Here is a 22214-nt window from a genome sequence, read left to right on the forward strand (position 1 = left end):
ACCACCCAGAGAACTGGAAGTAGAACTTACGGCTCAAAGTGGTAGAGCACCAGCCTTGAGCTGAAGAGCTCAAGGTCAGCACTCAGGCTGGAGTTCAAACCTACAACTGACAGAAAACAACAACAAAAAAACAAAAACAGAAACAAAAAAAAAGGACAGGAAGAGGATTCAATAAAGATTCACATGCTTTCAACATCCAAAAACTACAGAAAAGCTTTGGAGAAATAGTCCTCTGCTCCTCTTCAAGACAAAGACAACAGTGAGATAAATAATTTTGGCTTAACTGTCTTGCTGCAGTTATTGTAAATGAGCTAGAACTTTAAAGAACCTATCAATTTGTTCCTCTCCTAATCTGCATGGCTGTGCCCCTCCCACAGAAATAATAACAACAAAAAACAGAAGGGGGAAAAAAGTACAAAATGTCAGCACGAACACTGTTTTTCTATCAAGTTATGCATTTACATGGGAACCTACGTTTGTGAGTTTTCAGGAAAATATCTTCTTTGCTTTTAGGCTGGATTTGCACAAAATAAAGACAACCAAATCATCAGATGGCAGCATCCGTATGAAAATAAGAACCATGAATGTGAAATGGTTACTAAGTGTAAATGTAGTATTAGGTTATTCTCATCACTTAAGTTTGCCAGTAAATGGCTTACAGACAACATTTTATTTTTGAGAGCTACTCATTTCTGATGAAAACTCTGGAACACATAAACATTGCATAAGGTATTTTATTGTGATTTTTTCCCTTCTGACATAAGATTATTGAGTTTTCCTAGCTCTCCAAATGACACAGTTGCAGAACCTCTTTCAGCTGGTCTTGCCTGAAAATAAAGATGAAAGGTATTAGAAATAGATTATTACAGCCCCATTTAACTTCTTAGTCTTGTTGTACATAATAAAATTTTAAGTAAACAATGGAAAATAAACAAATATAAACCCACAAAGAAAAGTGATGCCTTAATAATGTTACCTGAGAGTCATGGTATTTCCATCCTATCATGTGATAGATCTGGTATGTGGCAGGTACTGAGCCATCCTCATTTCCGTACATTTCTATAGAGGTAAATAATGATTCAAGTCTGAAAAAATGCGTGGGGGAAAAAATCATCTAAAAACCACTTGGATAACTGTAAGATTCTGAAAATACTACACAAGAAAAATTCTTAATACTGATAATGCTGAACAGTAAGGAAATAACGTGCCTGAAAAAAAGATAAAACCTATAGCAAGGACATCAGTGATGGCACATAAGCAGGGGGAAAAAAAAAAGCCCTAGAAATATTATGGGAATTGACATGGCAGAGCCTGAGACACTCAGTAATGCCTGGGAGAAAGGAGTGGGCAGGCTCCTTACCTCTGTAAACAGCTGCAGCTGCCAGCATTGTGTCTCGATGCAGCAGGGCTTTTCTATTCCAAGAACAGTTACTCTCACCCATCCCTAAAAATACACAACAGGCAATTTGAGAGAATACAACAAACAACCCAAGCAGCTCAACAGTATAGAGTTAACACATCTCACACAACATACAGATTATCCATCCACAATATCCGACAGTCACAAATCTCATGTAGCTAGCATTCTTAGTGATTCTGAAAAAAAACTACTTGAAGCATCCTAAATAGCAAGACAAATAAAAAAGGGAAATCTCAATGTTTAAAGGATGACTGACCCTTAGGTGAGTCATCAGTATTGACAGTATTGACAAAAGCCTTTTTACAGCTGCCACATTTTATATCTTTTAGGTGTAGGTTTACTACTACTACTATTATTATTATTATTATTATTATTGTGTGTGTATGTATGTGTTAATACTGGGGTTTGACTTCAGGGCTTTTTGCTCTTGCTCAGCTATTTTTGCTTATAACTGAACTACCAGTCTGGCATTCGGCTGGTTGAAGAGTCTCATGGACTTTTCTGCATGAGCTGACTTTAAATCATGGTCTTAGGCTCTCAGGTAGTTGAAGAGTACAATGATGAGGCACTGGTATGCAACTTAGTTGTGTTTTTTGAAGAATGACAAGACAGTGACCACAGTATTTAACTCCTCAGCCATGTAAGTATATGTAAGTATATGTGTGAAATTTAGAAGACTCATTAGACAGTATTTATTCTTTATATTAAACTTTACTGTGACTGTCATCTTCTTTTGTATTTCTACTTTCACAATAAAAAATAAACTTCCCTGAATTCATAATAGGTTAAAATAATATTTTACCAAATTTTTAATAGCTTTATGAAATCAATGAGTTAGCTTCAATAACTCAGTTTCTTTTCTCTAATTTGAAAGTTTCCTCGTATTCTCTAACATAGCACATCTCTGATTTTGAACTCAATTTTCTGTATCATATGAGTCTAATATCAGAATTCATGACATGTACATGAAGAAAACTGTGGAGCTTATTCCTTTATATCATGAAGAAATTGGTCTAGATCAAGCACGTTGGATCTTGAAGGTGACCTCTAAAGGTTTCTGGTGCTAATATTTCAGATCACCTTATAATATACTTTCCAAATATTCTCCTTCATAGTAATTTCATAATGACCCAAAGGAAAGAGGAACCAATGCTGGATGTGATGTTTTAGTTTCTGCTCAACTTCTTACTGCTTGGGCCCACTTACTCACTAGATATAAATCATTGATAAAAACCAGATCTTAATTTTTAAAATATGTATAAGCTGGGTATCAGTAGTTCATGCTTGTAATCCTAGCTCTTCAACAGGCTGAGATCTGAGGATCATGGTTCAAAAGACAGCCTAGGCAAGGAAGCCTATTATACTTTGATCTCCCATTAGCTACCCAACAGCTAACCAAGTGAGCTGTAGCTGGAGTAGTAGGGCATAGTCTTGAGCAAACAAAACAAAACAAACAACAACACCCAATAAAACTCAGGGACACCAGGACTGGCACACATGTGAGCACGCACACACTCAAAAAGTAAATATACAATGCAGACATTTTAAAATTCCTTAAGAATCAGTATTCACACATACATGTTAACAAGGTTGCTCTGCAAGTATGACTCTCAGCTCAGTCATAGAGAAATTCAAGAGCATGGCTACACAGCACAGGCAGTAATCACTGCCAATGTCTACTGTTTCCTCACCAGGGAAGTACACTTCCACAATGAACTTGTAGGATTGAAATAGTGAAAAGAATCTAGACTTTGGGATTGCAATTTTATGTAACTGGGACAAAGTGCTTTAATCCCCATTAATATGTTATCTGATTTTACATCTTTAAAATGTAATCACACTTCATAGTATATCATGATGAAATCTTATTGAAAATTACTTACTAACAAAATTTTTAGCTATTGAGGAGGCTGAGATCTTGAGCATTTTGATTCAAAGCCATCTCAGACAAAAAAGTCCAAATGACTCATCTCCAATTAATCACACAAAAAAGCGAAGTAGTAGAATGCTAGCCTTGAGCAAAAGGAGCTTAGGGATGATGCTCAGGCCTAGAGTTCAAGGTTCAGAACCTGTTTTTGTTTGTTTGTTTTTTTCAATGTGACTTCAGTTTCAACCTGGGCTTGGGATAACAGAAAATTTTAGCCAGCAGGTAATTAAGACTCTCACAGTGTTTTCAAGATGAAGTTCAATGTTTTCTTTTACAAACAAAACCAGAAGCTTATTAGGTTTTACTAGTGTAACAATACTGAGTATTGCCTTAAAAAAAAATAACTGAACATACCTTAAAACTACTGTGAAAGCCTGGAAAATTTCTTATGCATTCATCAGGTGATATGTAACATGTTTTATAAAATTAGGTAACATTCTAGACTTTTTTATTCTGTGAATTAATAATAATGGCAACTAAAGTAACACATACTACCTACCAGCAGGGAGAGAAAAAGTATTACTCACATGTAAAATTCCTAAACTTAATTCAAAGTGATATCTTTAGTCAACAAAGCAACACACCTGGAAGTCTCCCAACCTCTGACTTGGTTAGAACAGTTGAGATTTCAGGATATGAATTAGGTTGCCTAGATTAACAATCTGGCTGTGTTACCTCTCTAATTCTAGGTTAGTTACTTCTCTTTGTTCTGTAGGCTAATCAATCACTCTGTTTCACTGAGGGGTTTTTAGTACCTGGCTTAGGATACTTTAACATTTCAGGTCCTCCTCTGGCTCTGAAAACTTCTTTTACCGTTGGTTTAGGTAATTCTACATTTCCCTGGTATTTCTGCTAAACACCTTTCTTTCCAATCTTGCCATTTTCTTTCCTCTTTAAGGAGCCTTTGCATACACTACTCTTGCATAGGCTCACTTCCCTGCCTTTTCTGCACATGTAACTCATCTTTGTTTCACAGCTTAATCTCAATTTCCTCAAACAAGCTTTCTTTGGAAAGGTCTCTTAGGTGAGGATCAATCCTACTGACTAAACTTACCCAACTATCTGATTTTTTATGAAGTACCAAAGTGTTTTCCTATCCTATCTGTTAGGAAAGTTTTGACAATCTTCAAGAAGGTTCTATAATATGTGCCTATACTTCATGGCATGACCATGAACTATGTGATAGCTCCAGGTGTTCTACTTCCTCCACTTGTACATTATAACCTTCATGAAGAGTCTCCTTTCTCATGAATGGATTCCTAGTGCTTAGCCTGGTGAGTGCCAGAGTAGACTCAAAATGTCTCTCAAACGGAGTTTGAAAGTCCTTTAAAATGCCTTACCTTGTAAGTCTTCCATCAATTCAAACATTCCAGGATAATTAACTTGAATTTCATCAGTGTCCTGTTTAAAAAGAAAAATAATATTCATTTGACATTCATCATAAAAATTCAAATTTAAAAAGGGGTTGGATTGGCAATTTCCCATGAAAAGCAGGAAATTTTCTTTTTTTTTCTTCCCATCTCTTGTCTTCTTCCCCCAACTCTCTAATCCCTTTTTTAGAGTTAAATAAGGCCTCTCATTTTCAAGGCAAGCAATCTAAAACTGAGCTACACATTAGCTCCACAATTTTTTAATAATTTTTGTGCACATACTGGGCTTGAACTCAGGGTCAGGGAGTTATGCCTGAGCTCTCTGCTCAAGGCTGGCACTCTACCACTTGAGTCACATCTCTGTTTCGACCTTTTAAGGTAGTTAATTGGAAATAACAGTGTCACAGACTTAACTGCTAGTATTAGCTTCAAACCTCAAATCTCAGCCTCCTAAGTAGCTAGTGAGCACCAGTATCCAGCAGTTGTTTTTGTTTTTAAAGAAAGTATCTTTCATAATGTCCACACTGGGAGAAAAATCTCCTTAAAACTCCATCAACTGGTTCTAGTTCTCCCCATGGAACAACACAGAATATTTCTATTTTATATTATACAAGCTATAACTCTCTTGGTCAAGACTAAAAATTCTGATCTTTACATATTACAACTACATTTCCCTGGACACAGTAATTAGATAAAATTTTATGGGCTACCTGCTAAGATAAAATTTGTCTGTATTGGAGACTGGTCCTAAATAAATCTAAATGTCATTATGAAAAGGTTGATTAAATAAAACATCTATTTGGCTTGGTGTCAGTGACTCATGCATATAACCCTAGACACTCAGAAAACTGAGATCTGGAGGATTGCAGATGGTCTTTGAAAGTCTATCTCCAAAATAACCAGCATGATGCTTGGCTAGAAGCATCAGCTGAGAAAACAATTAAAAAAAATATCTATGGGCTGGGAGTTTGGCATAGTGCTTGCCTAGCATTCACGAGGGCCTCGGTTCGATTCTTCAGTACCAGATACACAGAAAAGCTGGAAGTGGTGCTGTGGCTCAAGTGACAGAGCGCTAGCCTTGAGGAAAAAGCCCAAAGACAGTGCTTAGGCCTGAGTTCAAGCTCCAGGACTGGCAAAAAAAAAAAAAAAAATGTCTATTTAAGATCATATACCATATGCTGGTCTGTGGGGAATAATTATTTTGAAGAAAAGTATAGAATAAAGTTAATAAATACTGGGGAAGAATGACAGTGTCTACACTAAGGAAGAGATTTCTTTTCACTTTAGACCTTGCACTATCTCATTTTCTATATATAGTTCAGTTGGGCTTTTTTTTTTTTTTTTGAGAGGGGTAACATACACATAGGCCAGGTTATATACATGCCTTTAAATGAAACTATTTGTCAGCTAGGCACCAGTGGCTCATGTTTACAATCACAGCTACTCAGAAGACTTAAGATCTGATAATCATGGGTCAAAGCCAGCTCAGTCAGGAAAGCCTATGAGACTCTTATTTTCAATTAACAACCAAAAACCTGGAAGTGGAGCTGTGGATCTAGTGGTAGAGCATTGGCCTTGAGTAAAAAAGGCTCACAGACAGCACCAAGGCTCCGAGTTCAAGCCCCAGGATTGGTGCATACACACAAAATAAAAATAAATAATTTATCTGAGTAATGGACATTTCTTAAAATGGACTTTAAACAAACCAAGACCATTCCATTTATATATATTATATTCATTAACAAACTATTTTCAAAAATTCTCGGTTGGGGGCCAACACACACATGAACACACATGCATACACACACAAGAAATATTAAGATGAAAAATAAAATGTCTTTGTGATTGCTGTCCTTAATGTGAAGTTATTTCTTTTCTCTTTTTTCCTTTATGGTTTATCTCATGATGTTACTGTATCTGACTTTGTTACCTGGTATACTGTATATATGCTTATTTGAAATAGGGAAGGAAAGGAGAAAACCAAGATGACTGGGAAGGGTTAGGGTGGAGGGAAAGTGGGAGAAAAACATGAAAAGGGTAACAATGTTCAAGAAGTAATAATGTACCCACTACCTGAGGAATGTATCTGGAACCACTCTATATGTTACCTTGACAATAAAAAAGAAATTAGCCGGAAAAAAATAAAATAAAATAAAATTTGTAGGGGCAGGAAGTTTGTCCTAGTGGTTGCCTAGCATGCACAAAGACTGATATTTGATTCCTCAGCACCACATACATAGAAAAAAATCCAGAAGTGGTGCTGTGGATCAAGTGGTAGAGCTCTAGCCTTGAGAAAGACCAAGGACAGTGCTCAGGCCCTGAGTTCAAGACCCAAGACTGGCAAAAAATAAAAATTAAATATAAATAAATAAATTTCTAGCTGGGCGCTGGTGGCTCACACCTGTAATTCTAGCTACTCAGTAGCCTGAGGTCTGATGACCACAATTCAAAGCCAGCCCAGGCAGAAAAGTCCATGAGACTCTTATCTCCAATTAACCACCAGAAAACCAGAAATGGGAACTGTAACTCAAGAGGAAGAGTGCTAGACTTGAGCACAGAGAGGTTCAGAGACTGAGCCCAGGCCCAGAGTTCAAACCCCAGTAAAGCCCCCCCAAAAAAAGATGGGGAAGAAATTATTATGATTGCACCTACACCATAGCCCAAGTCCTTTGTATTGTTTATCTCACTTAATACAACAGCCACCAGAGATAGATTTGCATTTTTAAAAGAAACCAATGCTTACAAAAGAGAAGTTTATCACCTGAATTTATTTAGTTGGTAAAAGGGCTGGAAAAGGATTCAAACTTTACCCATAGCACACCTACCCCATCACCATACCACTGACTACATACTGACAATATTCTTTTAAGAACCCTCTAGTCCTAGTAGAATACAAGATGTCTTACCATGACTACCACACACATAGAAAAGGGCACAATCATTTCTGCCTCATGTTGTACTGCTTCAACTTAGGTGTGCTGGTGGTAAGAGGTAGTACATTATACATGCCCTGTAGAAAACCTGGTTTTTACCATCATTTGCAATGTTCTAGCAATATTACACTAACCCTGCATTTGAAGATTCTAATGGAGTATTACTTTGGTATCAAATAGTAAAAATATTACATTCCTGTCTAAAGTCAATGAAGTAGTATTTATGCATACCAAACATGGTCAGGAAACCCTGTCTGGAGAAAGAAAAAAGAAAAATAAAAGAGAGAGAGAGAGAGAGAGAGAGAGAGAGAGAGAGAGAGAGAGAGAGAGAGAGAGAGAGAGAGAGAGAGAGAGAGAGAGAGAGTGTGTGTGTGTGTGTGAGGGGGGGGAGGGGTAGGTACTAGCAAGAGAAAATGCCCCCACATGACCAATATATATCATATATTGGTCCACCTTTAATATGAAAAGTTATTTTTTTTTTCTTTTGCCACTCCTGGGGCTTGAACTCAGGGCTTGGGCATTGTCCATGAGCTACTTTTGCTCCAGGCTAGCATGCTACACAGCACCACTTCCAGCTTTTTCTTTAATGTGGTACTGAGGAACCCAGGGCTTCATGCATGCTAGGTAAGCACTCTACCACTAAGACACATTCCCAGCCAAACTCAATCCCCCCCCCCCCCATTCTGGGGCTTGAATTCAGGGCCTAGACACTGTCCCTGAGCTTCTTTTGCTCAAGGCTAGCACTCTACCACTTGAGCCACAGCAATACTTCTGGTTTTTTCTGTTTCTGTGGTACTGAGGAGTCAAACCTAGGGCTTCACATTCCCAGTGAAAAGCTGTTTCTGAACAGTGTGATTAAAATGGATTACTTGATTCTCTTGATAGTTACCACAGTCAGTGTATTGAAGCCAGCTCTTCCAAGCAGATGTCCTAGATCATTAACAGCAGTGAAAGGAGAAATATGTGGAGAAAACCCTCCTTCCCTTTCTGTCTCTGCCAACTGTAGTGAACACCGAAGTTCATAGAGCGTGTCACCTCCAAACATTGCACCAACAAATACTCCATCTGGTTTTAAAACATAATGAATCTGCAATAAATACAAGACAATACTATTCAAAATTCTATAGGTAAAAATACCAAAAGAATATATCATATCTAAATTGACATTTTTACTATCTATCTTGTTTTGTCAAATAATCAGATAATATGTAATATCTCGAAAGCCATTGCTGTAGGATGTAGATGTAAAAGACAGGCAAATCACTCAATATTAGCAGCTATAAGAATATGTTACATTTTGTTTTTAAGGCTAAATGGTAACCACTTTTGGCCAGCTGTGGGGCTTGAATTTAAGAGCTTGAGCACTGTCTTTGGGCTTTTCTCAAGGCTAGAGCTCTACCACTTGAGCCACAGCACTGAGGAATCAAACCCAGGTCTTCATGCATGCTAGGCAAGCACTCTACCAAACTCCTGCCGCCTCCCAATTTTTTTTTTTAAGTAAAAATTAAAGTATGACAGATTGTAAAACCCACAATCTGCTCCATGCCTCTGACCTGTGAAATGTCACTGTCATTTTGTTAGGACTCTTATAGAGTGATGGAGTCTATTTCCCTTCTCCTTGGCATCTGGAACAGTCTCATGAGTGGCTTTAGCCAAAAGAGTAAGCAGAAGTGAGAGTATTAGTTTCAAGTCTAGTTTTCAAATGGCCTTGCATGCTTCCACCTGCTCTCTTGGAGCCCTGCCCAGCCACCACGCTGTGAAGCTTAAGCTAGCTGGCAGAGGATATGAGGCACGGGAAGCAGAGATTGGTTAGTTGTCTCAGCTAGGCCAACCTAAACCAGCCAGCACCCAATCTGGCAGCTGATAACAGACTTATGAGCGAGCCAAGCCAGATCCAGAAGAATTTCCTAACTAAATCTAGCTCACAAAATTGTGAGCCTAACAAATATTGTGTTAAGTCATTATATTGAGCTGTACTGTGAAGAAAAAAGAAAACCCCACAGAGAAATCACTAGGAGTCACAGAATTTACTTAGTAACACATTAATTTTCTTTAGGAAAAGTAAAATTTTCTAGCTTTGAACCAAAACAAAACAACAAAAAAAAACCCATGCAAACTTGTGGCTAGATTGAATTTCAGAATCACAAATTTTTACTCATCAATATTCCTAGACCATAATGTATAACCAGTGAGGATGAGGGTTGAATTCTGAAGTTAATCAGAACTCAAATCAAGTTTTATTTATTTACTTTTTTTAATTTGGAGGTAATTTTAGTTCACTTTTTTTAGTGGCAGCACCAAGAACCTCAGGCTCTTGAGCTTGTTCAGCTTTACTTGGCACTTCTAACCATTTGACTAGAATTTCTAACAAAGCATTGTCTTAAATTTCAGTTTAGTATATTCTGAAGCAATTACAAAGCAAACCACTAAAATCTTTGGTTTCTTCCCTTAAGCCTCTTTAGTATTCTTTCCTTCTTTTGTCAACAGACTCTATTTCTTATACTAAGTATCTAAGATTTAGGTTTTGGGGATTAAATTGAAGATAAGAGTCTTAATGTTTTTTCCTGCTTGGATTGGCTTAACTGCAATCCTTATATATATGCCCCCAGAGTTACTAGGATTACAAGTGTGAGCCTCCAGGGAACCCAGGGAATTAAGCTTTTTAATCCTATCACTTTATCTCTGACATTCTCTAATAGGTCTGAATGGCATCAAGAATAAATTTCTTGACCTGATAAGCAAGGCCTCCTATAGATGGCTCCAATATATCTTGTCTTCTCACTTAACATGAAGCCCTTCAATAAATTTCCTCTTTGTATCTTTATGCTACTGAGGCTCTTGAACTTCCCTTCCTATGCTATGATTCTTCCTGGAATGCTTTCTTCCTAATCTAGGTTTGGCTTAAGTAATTTCTTCCTCATGAAGTTCTCCTAAGCAACTCCAAGCCACAGTGATCTTTTTGTCCTGTGACCACAGGTGGTCAGTGATAAATTTCAGTTAGCCTAGTGGTAGAGTGCTTGCCTAGCATGCAGAAAGCCCTCAGTACCACATACATAGAAAAAGCCAGAAGTGGAGCTGTGGCTTAAGTGGCAGAGCACTAGCCTTGAGCAAAAAGTATCCAAGGATAGTGCCAGGCCCTGCATTCAAGCCCCAAGACTGGCAAAAAAAAAAAAAAAAAAGTCAATTAACATTTTACTTAGTACTGACAATAATGAGTACAGAGCAAAATGTAAATTATCCTATTATAAATTAATAAGTTACCTAACACCGAACTGTTCTAAGTATAAAGAATAGGAAAAATACGAATATAAATAACTTCAAAGCAATATAAATAGCTTCTAAGCTGGACATTGGTGGTTTGTCATAATTCTAAGCAACTCGGGGGGCTGAGATTTAAGAATCATGGTTCAAAGCCAGCTTAGTCAGAAAATCCTGTGAGATTCTTATCCCCAATTAAGCATAAAAATAATCTAGAAGTGGCACTGTGGCTCAAATAGTAAAACTAGGGGACAGTGCCCGGCCCTTGATTTTAAGCCCCAGGGCTGACACAAACAGAAAAAGCTTCCACCTAGTCATTGGTGGTTCATACTTATAACATTCGTTAACTTATAGACTAAGAACAAAATTGTAGTTTGAGGCCAGCTCTTGCACAAAACTCTTAAGTGATAGCTGAGCACAGAGGTAAGAGACTAATTCCAAGCTCTATGGGAGGCTGATATCTGAAGATCATAGTTCCAGGTTAGCCATGAAGATGCCATCTTCAGAGGGAAGCTAGATAAGGCAGTGTGAGCCTATGATCTCAGCACTGACAGGAAGCATAGTAGGAGGCTCATGGCTTAGTCACTTGCTAATGCAGGCAGCAAGATCCTATCCTAGAAATAACCAGTGGAAAAGTAGTACTGGAGGCATGGATTGTGGGCCTATAAAGTGAAAGATCCTAAATTCAAACTTAAGTACTAACTAAAAACAAACAAACAACAAGTATGAGTATGTTCCTATCTATAGACAGTTTATAGGCAATTATGAATTCAAAACAATCCATATAGAACATGCCTTAAATTAATATTGACACATGTATTAAATCTTCTCATAAATACACTCAAAACATCTCTTTTAATAAATTTCTTAAGAGGAGAGTCTCACCCGATATACATCTTAACATGTCAAAGGTTGGCAAGTATATCCAACTTATAGAAAATAATACCTGATTTTTCTCCAATTGTCAGACTTAAAAGTAAATAGTTGATGAAAATGGAAACATTTGTCAGTTCCTTTTTTTCCTTTGTCAGTCCTGGAACTTCAATTCAGGGCCTGGGCACTGTCCTTGGACACTTTTTACTAAAGGCTAGCGCTCTGCCACTAGGCTATACTCCCTGCCCTTAATTTTTTGTGTGTGTGGGTTGTGGGATTCTAACTCGGGGTCTGGGTGTTGTCCCTGAGCTCTTTAGCTCAAGGCTACCAACCTACCCCTTGAGCCACAGCACCACTTCTGGTTTTCTGGACATTAACTGAAGATGACTCTTACGTGTCATGGGCTTTAGTGCCCGGGCTGGCTTTAAACCATGATCTTTGGAACTCAGCCTCCTGAGTAGCTAGGATTACAGGCATGAGCCATTGTGCCCAGCATCTTTTTTTTTTTTTTTTTTTTTTAATGTCTTACTATGTAGCTGAGGCTGGCCAATCATTTTTGATGAACTTTAGGCTGGCCTTAAATTCATGGTCTTGCTGCTTCAGTCTCCTGTGTGCTAGGATTACATAATGGGCATGTACTACCACACTATGCTGTCAGTTTCTAATAATAAATAACAATAATAGAATCAAAAGAAATTCTCTCACCTGCTCAAGTGCTCTAGGAAGGTCATTTACCCAATGCAAACTAAAATACAGAAACACATATTTGCTTTAGATTAGTACTAACTAGTATGAAAAACCACACAACTGAAAGCAATAGAATTAATTACTAGCAAATAAAAAATAGATAAAGCTAAAGTTAAAAGTCAAGTTCTGATTCTCTGCTCAAAGGTCTTTCCCTTAGATCTAGACTGGTTTTCAGCAAGGTGTGGTAGAACACAGATATAATCTTAACACTCAGTAGGCTGGGGAAATGACTACAAATCTAAAGCTAGCCTGGGCTATATAGGAGAACCTGTCCCAAAGCAACCAAACAAACACAAAAGGCAGAAGTGGCACTGTGGCTCAACTAGTAGAGTAGTGCCCTTGAGCAAAAGAAGCTCAAGGACAGTGACCAGGCCGGAGTTCAAGTCCTAGGATTGGCAAAAAAAAAAAAGGAATAGAAAAAGAAAAGAAAGGAACTTTGAAGGCTGTGTTTCTATACAGAAGAATAAATGGAAACACTAGCTTTTCTTTATCTAACAAATGGCTTTAGATAAGGATGCTAACACTTGACTGATGAAGTCAAAATACTTTTTCAATCTCTGGTCCCCATTAAGAACAATTCCAAAATGCTAAGTTATATAGGGGAAAATCTTTCATAAATGAGCTTTAACAAGATGTAGGAAGTTGAAGATTTTTAAAAAATTGAAGTACTACATCACAATATCTCTCTACTAGAGAACCACGAATCTTTAAATCTTCACTAATCTTAACAGTTTATAAATTAATTACAATTTATTAAAAAAAGATTAAGAAGTTACTCAAAAAATGCTGCACTGTCTATTTTCTTTACCTGATGAAATTTTATATCATAAATCTCCTATTTACAATATATAATTTAAAAAAAGTTACCAACCTTAAACTGCTAACCACCAGGTCAAATGTATTTTCTTGAAAGGGAAGAAATTCTTCATCAGCTAGAACATTGACAGTAGGAATATCTGTTCCTAAGGAATTTTTCTAATGACAAAGAAATTAAATATCAAAAATTTGCTTAAGTAGACTCAATGGCTATTAAACTGAAATTAATGACCTACTTATTTGTCAGTTTGTATAAAGAAAATATAAGACACTCAAAAAATCTTATGTAATACAGAAAATCAGTAAGAAAACACTGGCTAGATATTCGTACAAACAAAAGAAAACAAACAGAATACCTATCTTATGCTCAAAATTCAGCATTTCAGTAGAATAATTAACGCCACAAGCATTAGGTGAAAATGTAGTCAAATACTTGTATACTTAGATTTTAAAAGCCTATATAAAAATGATTCAAAAGCTAGAAACTAATAAAAAATATATTTTATATATCTTTATATGACTTTATATTATATAATTACTTATATAATATTTAAAGTATTACATATTACATAGTATTTCTTTATATAAGATACTTTAAGATAAAATTTCTAAAAGGCAATAAATGATATAAACACAGATTGTGGAAAATATTTAAATGTATATGATGGACTGATATCGCTAAAACACAAATTCTTACAACGTAGAATAAAAATATGTGAAGGCTAAAGTCATTGAAAGTATAGGCTCGCCACAAAATAGCTTACAAAACTGAAGAGAAATCAAAGGCCAAAAGCCAATAGTGAAAAGACATCAACAGATGTTTGACCTAATAATCAAAGAAACTCACATAAAAAGAAGCTATTGCTAATTTTTGCCTAGCAAATTGATAAACACAATATCACAAAAGAAAAAAAGAGAAAAAAAATTACTTTCAAATAATTCAATTTTTCTATAGACTATCTGGAGAAATATATTGAAAGTGTAACATAAATGAATCCATAAATCCTATTAGGATTCATTCTCAGGTAGAAAAACACAGATGCTTCACAAAGAAATTTTCATCTTAGTGTTTTTTTAATGAAAATTATATATACATGTACGTATATATATTGTGCTTCAATTAACTAACTTATAAAATATTCATACACTGGAAGATTATGTAACCATTTGAAAAGATGGTACATACTTTCATATATAATACTCACTGACAAAAAAGAATGAAATTTTCTGCAATATGAGGAACACTGCACAATACTATTCCATAAACATAGGGATAAGGATAGTCACTTGTCTAAAAAGATGTTAACCAAATGTCACTAGTAGTTGCCTCTGAGTGGTAGGTCTACATATATTTTTCTTTTTTACTGCTGTTTAATTCTTCATGAGTATTATATTAATAATCAGACCAAAAATAAAGCTATTTTCTTTTTGCCCCAGTTCTGGGGCTTGAACTCAGGGTCTTGGACACATTTTACTTGTGACTAGCACTCTGCCACTTGAGCCACAATGCCACTACTGGCTTTTTCTGTGTAAGTGGTACCGAGGAATTGAATCCAGGGCTTCATATGTGAGGTGAGCACTCTACCACTAGGCTACACTCCCAGCTCCAAGAGCTATTTTCATTTCAAAGAAAATAAAGAAATAGAAATCAAATTGGGAGATCAGAAGCCAAGTGTTTTTTGTTTTGTTTTTTGCCCATCTTGGGCTTGAGCTCAGGGTCTGAGCACTGTCCTTGGGTTTTCTCACGGCTAGAGCTCTACCACTTGAGCCACAGCACCACTTCTGGCTTTTTTCTGTATGTGGCACAGGAGGAATCAAACCCAGGTCTTCGTACATCTTATGCAATCACTCTACCACTATGCCAAACTCCCGGTCAGAAGTCAAATGTTTTAAAAATCTACCTACCAATGCATTTTCTGCAATGTCTGTTTGAAAAAACCTTCCAACAGTTTCCTGCAATGAATAATTAAAGGTGATCAGATTGTACAAAAACAAAGAAACCTATAAATGCAGCAATAAATAAAGTGAAACAATTGCTGAAATTTCTAAAGGAAAAGGTGCTAATCACATTGATTTTCCACTTTTGTAATAGTATTTTTCTTCATTAATACTGGTATGGTATATAAATACCTTACTTAGATGTAAAATACAACTAGGTATGATAACACTTACAGTGCTCAAAGCATTAATGTACAAAAACATTGACTAAAGGAGGGTATACTTAGGAGAGGAACCCAAAGGCTTAACTAAACAGCTAAAGTACTCTTTATCAAAATTAATAAAAAATAAATTGCATAACTTGTGATAAGGATGAAAGGGGGAAAGTAGGGAGAAGGAAGAAAGGGGTGACAATGTCCAGGCATTGTACACTCAAACTGACTTGTGGAACTGCATTCAACCCTTGTGTACAACTACTTAATCATTAACAATAAAAAAAAGTAGCCAATTTTATGTCATCAACTAAAATTAAGTTACTGAGTAAATATACCTTATTCAAATGTTGTGCTATATAACCTCTTCCACAACCAACATCCAAAGCAAGAGGAAAATCTCTAACAAAAACAAAAGACAAAGAAATTACAGCCTATTGTAATAAGCCTATTGAACAATTAAGAGCTTATTTTTCTTAAGTACAAATTGGTTAAGTCAAAACACTGTTCAGAAATTTATACCCACTACCTTTGTTGCCTGAATCTTATAAGCTACATCTATCATGAGTCTGTTCAATCCATTCAAATATCCATTCAAATAGCATTTTTTTTTTGGTGGGGGGGCCGGTAGCAGCACTTGAACTCTAGGCCTGGCATTGTCCCTAAGCTCTTCAGCTCAAGGCTAACTCTACTACTTGAGCTACAGCATCACTTTCATTTTCTGGTGGTTAATTGGAGATAAGAATCTCATGGAATTTCATGCCTGGGCTGGCTTTGAACCTCCATGCTCAGATCTCAGGCTTCTGAGTAGCTATGATTACAGGTATAGACCACCGGCACCCACCTACAAATAGCATCTAATATAGAACAAGCTTTAGTGTTCAAGTTGTAGTGGAGTGAGGTATCTGGTTCTGCAAGCAAAACAAAACAAAACAGCTTATACAAGTTGACTCATGATGTGAATTAGACAGACTTCTTAGGGTATTTTAATTCAATAAAACATGTAAATTAACCTGAAAAAATTGGCATACTTATCAGGAACATACTAATTATCCCTACTTCTCAAATTTATCTAGGCAGCACACTTAGAAATGTTCACATGAATTATGTTAAACTTGGACTAGCAATGGCCCAGTGACAGAGAACTTGCCTGTCCATACTATGTCCTGAGTTTGGTCCCCTGCATTAAGCGGGAATTTAAAAAAAAAAAAAAAAGCAACATTAAAATAACAGGTACATTTTACTAAAAACTCAGTGTTAAGTATGTCAACTCAAGTATTTCAACTAGTAGGAAGCAACCAATATGATAAGTTCAGTCAGAACAAGCACTGTCCATGTTGTGTTATCTCCTTTAAATATATCATTTAATACTAAATCAGTACAGAAATGTAGTTTAGTCCATAGGTCTGAAGTCATTTATGACAGAAAAGTTAATAATTTATCTACTAGTAACTTTTTCCCCCAGAAATACTGAGACAAAATGTCTGGTCAATTCTTAATTTACATCAAAATCACAGAACACTAGCATATAGTTGGAAGAAACTTGGCCATGGCCATGTTTTTAAACCTACTGACCTATATTGACTATGAGCATACACAGTATGGTACAGGTTTTGGAATGAGAAAGGCATGAGTTCAAATATTATGTCTTCAAGTTATTAATCCTGTGACTATGTGTAGGTGCTTTAACCTTGTTGAATCTTCAATGTCCTTATCTATAAAATGGAAAAGATAACTATGTCTCTCAGAATTGGTGATAATTGCATGAAATAGTCCATGTAAAATATTTAGCACAGAATAAATCCTCAATAAAACTAGTTGCTATTATCACTGATTATAATATTTAAGTGGGCCTCAAATCTTACAAATAAGACATTTAAAAATCAGACAGGTTAGTTTTTAAAGCTAACAAAAGATCAGCATTGACAATATATAACTACTCTTTTTTTCTGGTTGTTTCTTCTTACACTCAAGGGCCTTGCATATTTTTGGCAAGCATTCTACTGTTGGCTGGTTTATCTCTCCAGGTCTAAAACTTTAGGTCTATAACGACAGGACATTAATACAAGGATACTTAAACAGGCATTTCTAATCATTTAACCCCAATCATGTTTATAACATGCTATTAGCCATTATCACAATACAAGGATACTTAAACAGGCATTTCTAATCATTTAACCCCAATCATGTTTATAACATGCTATTAGCCATTATCACAAGTCTCTACATAAATTTGACTGCATTCTGCTCAGAGCTATGACATAAAATGTTTGTAAAATTAAAACTAATTTGCAAAATTTAATATCCCCTTCATTAAAACACAAGTGATATAGCTATTTTTATTAAAGCATAAACTACACATCATTGTTTTCAGATCCTGCATTTGAATTTCATTGTGGTACAATCATTTACCTGGCTATGTCATATATCCGATCTGCAATCCGACTTCCAACCTGAAATATTACAAAATGCAATGCCATCAGTAAGCTGAGAATTAGAAGTAACATTTTTTTCCCCAGGAACAGGTTACTTAAGATTCAATATAAGTCCTTCTTTTTATCCTTTTTTCAATTATCCCACAGCAACTTAAGTAGAAACATAGTAAATATAGAGAAAAATAATCTGAAGCAAATTATTTAATAACTAAGTAGCTAATGAAAAAAATTATTTAATAAAGTCTGAACAATACATATATATATATATTTTTTTTTTTTTTTTTGGTGGGTCATGGAGCTTGAACTTGGGCCTGGGCGCTTTTCTTGAGCTCTTCACTCCAAGGCTAACACCCTACTTTTGAGCCAAGCCCCACTTCAAGTTTCTAGAGAAACTTGGAAATAAGTCTCAGGTCCTTTTATGCCTGAGCTGGCAATAAATCTTGATCCTCAGATCTCAGCCTCCTGAGTAGCTAGCATTACAGGTATGAGCTACCACACCCAGCTTCGAATAAAATAAATCTTAAAAGTATATACAGATGCCTACACTCATATATACATTTTACCCAAACAGTTTATATGATTTTTAAAACGAAAAGTTAGCTAGCTACAGGTATCTCACACCTGTTAATGCTAGCTATTCAAGAGGCTGAGAGCTGAGGCTTGAAGCCAGTCTTGGCAGGAGAAATGTGATTCTTACTACCACTAAGTACAAAAAAGCTAGAAGTAAAGTTGTGGTTTATGTGGTAGAAGGCTATCCTTGAGCAAAAGAAGCTCAGGGACAAAGCTCAGGCTTTGAGTTCAAATCCCAGGACCTGCAGAAAGAGAAGGGAGGGAGAGGGAAAGTTAACAGGAACACAGTAAGTACACTGTTGCCACCTATATTAGTTTAAGACATATTAAAGTAAAAACAGATCTTATATAGTTAGATAGTTTATTACAGATCAATACATAAAAATTTACTAACAAGCTGGGCATGGTGGCACACACCTGTAATCCTAGCTACTCAGAAGGCTGAGATCTGAGGATCGCTGTTCAAAGCCAGCTTGGGCGCTAAAGGTGAGACTTTTATCTTCAAGTAACCACCAGAAAACTGGAAGTGGTGCTATGGCTCAAGGGGTAGGGTGGCAGCCTTGAGCTGAAGAACTCATGGCAGCATCCAGGCCCTGGGGTAGAAGGTAGCCTTCAGCTGAAGAGCTCAGGGAGAGTGCCCAGGTTGAGTTCAAGTCCCACAACCAAAAAAAAAAAAAAAAAAAAAAAAAAAAAATTCACTAACAAATTTTGTAAAACTCCTATTTTTCCGAAAACACAAATCATATCACTTTAAAGCTTATGGTCACTTAAGAGTCTCCCACATTTTTCTAGTGTACTCTTTGTGCTCACTGTCCAAAACCAGTGAGCATCATGAGAAATTTTTGAAATTTATGAAATATTTTTCAGAGAAAAGGAAAACAAATCTTAAAATATATTCATTTTTCTCTTTTGTTTCTTTTTTTGAGAAAAGGTTTCACTGTGTAATGTACTTAGCTGGTCTCAAGTTCACAATCCTGCTTCTGTCCCCTGAGTGCTAGGAATAATAGGCAGGTGCCACTACAACTGGCCTGTATTAACAGCTTTTTTTGAGTGGCACTAGCAAATTAAATTAAACCTCAAGAAAGTCCACCATTCCCCTAATTCTATCCCAGTTTAATAAAGGTTATAATGCAAAACCTGCTTTTACTGGACTAGCTTCATCATTTCCTCATGAACATCACAGAGATGCCATTAAGACTGAATAGTTCAGAACTTTACATATACTTTTGGAGAGAAGAGGGCTACAAAAGGAGGTAAAGCAGAAGTACTTTCCCAGAGGTGGTCACTCTGTAATCATTCCTAATACCAATAACTTTCATTTACTAAAAGAACTCCCAGAAACTATCTCATCTATTGTAATTCTGCACATTGGCAAGGCTTCAGTCAAGTTGTAATTGGAATGCTTTTCTTGTGGCGTGAGAGGAAAGAGGCATCAGGAATGAAATCTCCCAAGTACATGACATCATGAACTCTTCAGAAGGAAACCAGCAGACTCAGAATAGTAAGTACAGTGGATTACAGATGGAACACCCAAAATGTATTGGAAGTTGACTTTCTATCTCTGCCACACACTTTATCAATTTCTCAATTGCTTCAATGTAAGCCTTCCTGCAATCTGACACATTGCCATTTGTCTGCTCAGGCTACTACTCAATTGTTCTTTGATGCACTAGCTTGAAAGAGCTTATTATACTTGCCTGCAGTTTTGCTGTAACCCTGAAGAAATATCTACTAAGATTTGAGTACTGTGTTGTGTCCAGCTCTCAATACTAAGTGTATCCAAACAAAGAGGAAGCAGGTTCCCAAACTGATATACACAAATTGGGAGGTTGAAGTTTAATTTTCTTAAAACGTAACAATCTTCATACTACTCCTTACTTCATACTACTTCTTACACTCCTCTAGGGTGGTCCTGTTCCCACTGACCATCGAATGAGTAATTTAAAAAATGTCTAAAATATCTTTTTAAGAAAAAAGGATCATGAAGCCATGTCTGTAATCCTAGCTACTCAGGAGGCTGAGATCTGAGGATCAAGGTTCAAAGCCAGCCCCGGGCACAAAAGGACATAGGACTCATCTCCAATTAACCTCTTGAAAATGGGAAGTGGGGCTAGACTGGAGGTAGGGTGGTTGCCTTGAGCTGAAGAGGAAGAGCTCAAGGACAATGCCCAGGCCCAGGGGCAGGGTGGGTAGCCTTGAGCTGAAGAGCTCAGGGACAGGACCCAGGCTGAGTTCAAGCCCCATGACCCACAAAAAAAAAAAAAAAAATGGAGGAAGAGAAATTAATCTTTTTTTTTGCCAGTCCTGGTGCTTGAACTCAGGGCCTGGGCACTGTCCTTAGACTTTCTCAAGGCTAGAGCTCTACCACTTGAGCTACAGAATCACTTCTGGCTTTTTCTGTGTATGTGGTACTGAGGAATCCAACCCAGGGCTTCATGCATGCTAGGCAAGCACTCTACCACTAGTTAATTCACCCAGTATGTGGAGCATATCATTTTAAGTATCATGTAGTCAACACGAGAACTAATAATGGGGCATTTTTGCATCACATACTGAAATCCGGTGTGTATTTTACATTTAAAACACCCATTAAGGGGCCGGGAGTTTGGCCTAGTGGTAGAGTGCTTGCCTAGCATGCACGAAGACCAGGGTTGGATTCTTCGATATCACATACATAGAAAAAAGCCGGAAGTGGTGCTGAGGCTCCAGTGGTAGAGCTCTAGCCTTGAGAAAGTCCAAGGACAGTGCTCAGGCCCTGAGCTCATGCCCAGGACTGGCAAAAAAGCAAAAAGCAAAACAAAAAACCCATCAAGCGGATTACACACACCAGCATTAACACAGTTGGACGAAAACCAACCGAGTCAAAGCCTCTCTGCCCCAGAGGGCTCTAATTAACCCGGGGTCCCTCCTTTTTCCACTCTCTTTCTTATTGGAGTTTCACTAAGGCAAGATCTTCTGGGTCTCCTGGACGTAGTAGTCTTTCCCTGTCCTTCGGAAGGCTCACTCCACCTTCCATTTCACCTCGTCTAATTTTCTCACTACGCCGCCCGGGCATCACTTCAATTTCTCCTCACCTTACTGCTTGTTAGCTGAAACATTTCCTTTAAGCCTCTGGTCGCCTCTTCCAACCTCCTGAAAGTCTAGCAAGAACCCGGCCATACAGGTAACTCAGCGGTGTTTGCCAAGTAGAATAAATGAACGAACGAATGAATGAGTGAATGAATGAATGACTTGTTACAAATATCCAAGTCTAGCTTTCCAGCCATAACTGTAGCGGCCCAGAGGCAAAGCTTCTGCTCAAGGTCACACAGGTGAAGTCGGAGGGGAACCTCCGGGCCGGAAGTGAGGACCCCGCGCCGACCCCGACCCTCCCAAGGCCTCCCCGCCTCACCTCCTCCTTCAGGTAGTCAAACTTCATCGGCTCGGGCAGCCGGGCCGCCCAGTTCTTCTGTTTCCTCTTCAAATCCCGGTCGAAGATATTTAGAGCTCTAGTCACGGTCACACCGGAGGGAGGGACACCAGAAGCGACCTCCCGACGGCCGCCACCCCCCGAGGGGAAAACAGGCGTCTCCAGCCACCGCCAAGAGCGGCGAAGCCCTACTCGCCTCAACATCTCCCGCAGCTACACAAAACTGCGCAGGCGCGCGGCCGTACGCATGCGCCGGAACGCCTACGGCAAGCGCAAGGGTAGGAAGGACGTTCTCCGAGAGGGAGG

The 22214-nt window shown here is 37.5% G+C and overlaps 1 protein-coding gene across 3 annotated transcripts; it reads right to left on the reverse strand.

The window, feature by feature from the left end:
• Positions 1-716: 716 nt before the first annotated feature.
• Positions 717-22128, reverse strand: Ndufaf5 (NADH:ubiquinone oxidoreductase complex assembly factor 5). 3 transcript variants are annotated; one of them, XM_090352782.1, is made up of 11 exons: positions 21891-22128; positions 17907-17947; positions 15833-15896; positions 15250-15297; positions 13400-13503; positions 12487-12526; positions 8540-8737; positions 4688-4748; positions 1361-1444; positions 977-1059; positions 717-827 (listed from the first exon to the last, which is right to left on the reverse strand). In XM_090352782.1, exons 1-11 carry the CDS (start codon positions 22110-22112, stop codon positions 735-737), a joined length of 1038 nt encoding a protein of 345 aa, XP_090208908.1. In that variant the 5' UTR covers positions 22113-22128; the 3' UTR covers positions 717-734. The 3 variants fall into 3 exon arrangements, with proteins under 3 accessions (XP_090208908.1, XP_090208910.1, XP_090208909.1); XM_090352783.1 differs by lacking the exon at positions 717-827 and having other exon boundaries at positions 1000-1085; XM_090352784.1 differs by lacking the exons at positions 15250-15297; positions 15833-15896; positions 17907-17947; positions 21891-22128 and having other exon boundaries at positions 8540-8715; positions 13400-13449.
• Positions 22129-22214: the final 86 nt, after the last annotated feature.

Source organism: Megascapheus bottae, chromosome 18 (genome assembly GCF_031878675.1).
Source record: "Megascapheus bottae isolate mThoBot1 chromosome 18, mThoBot2.hap1, whole genome shotgun sequence".
NCBI lineage: Eukaryota > Metazoa > Chordata > Mammalia > Rodentia > Geomyidae > Megascapheus > Megascapheus bottae.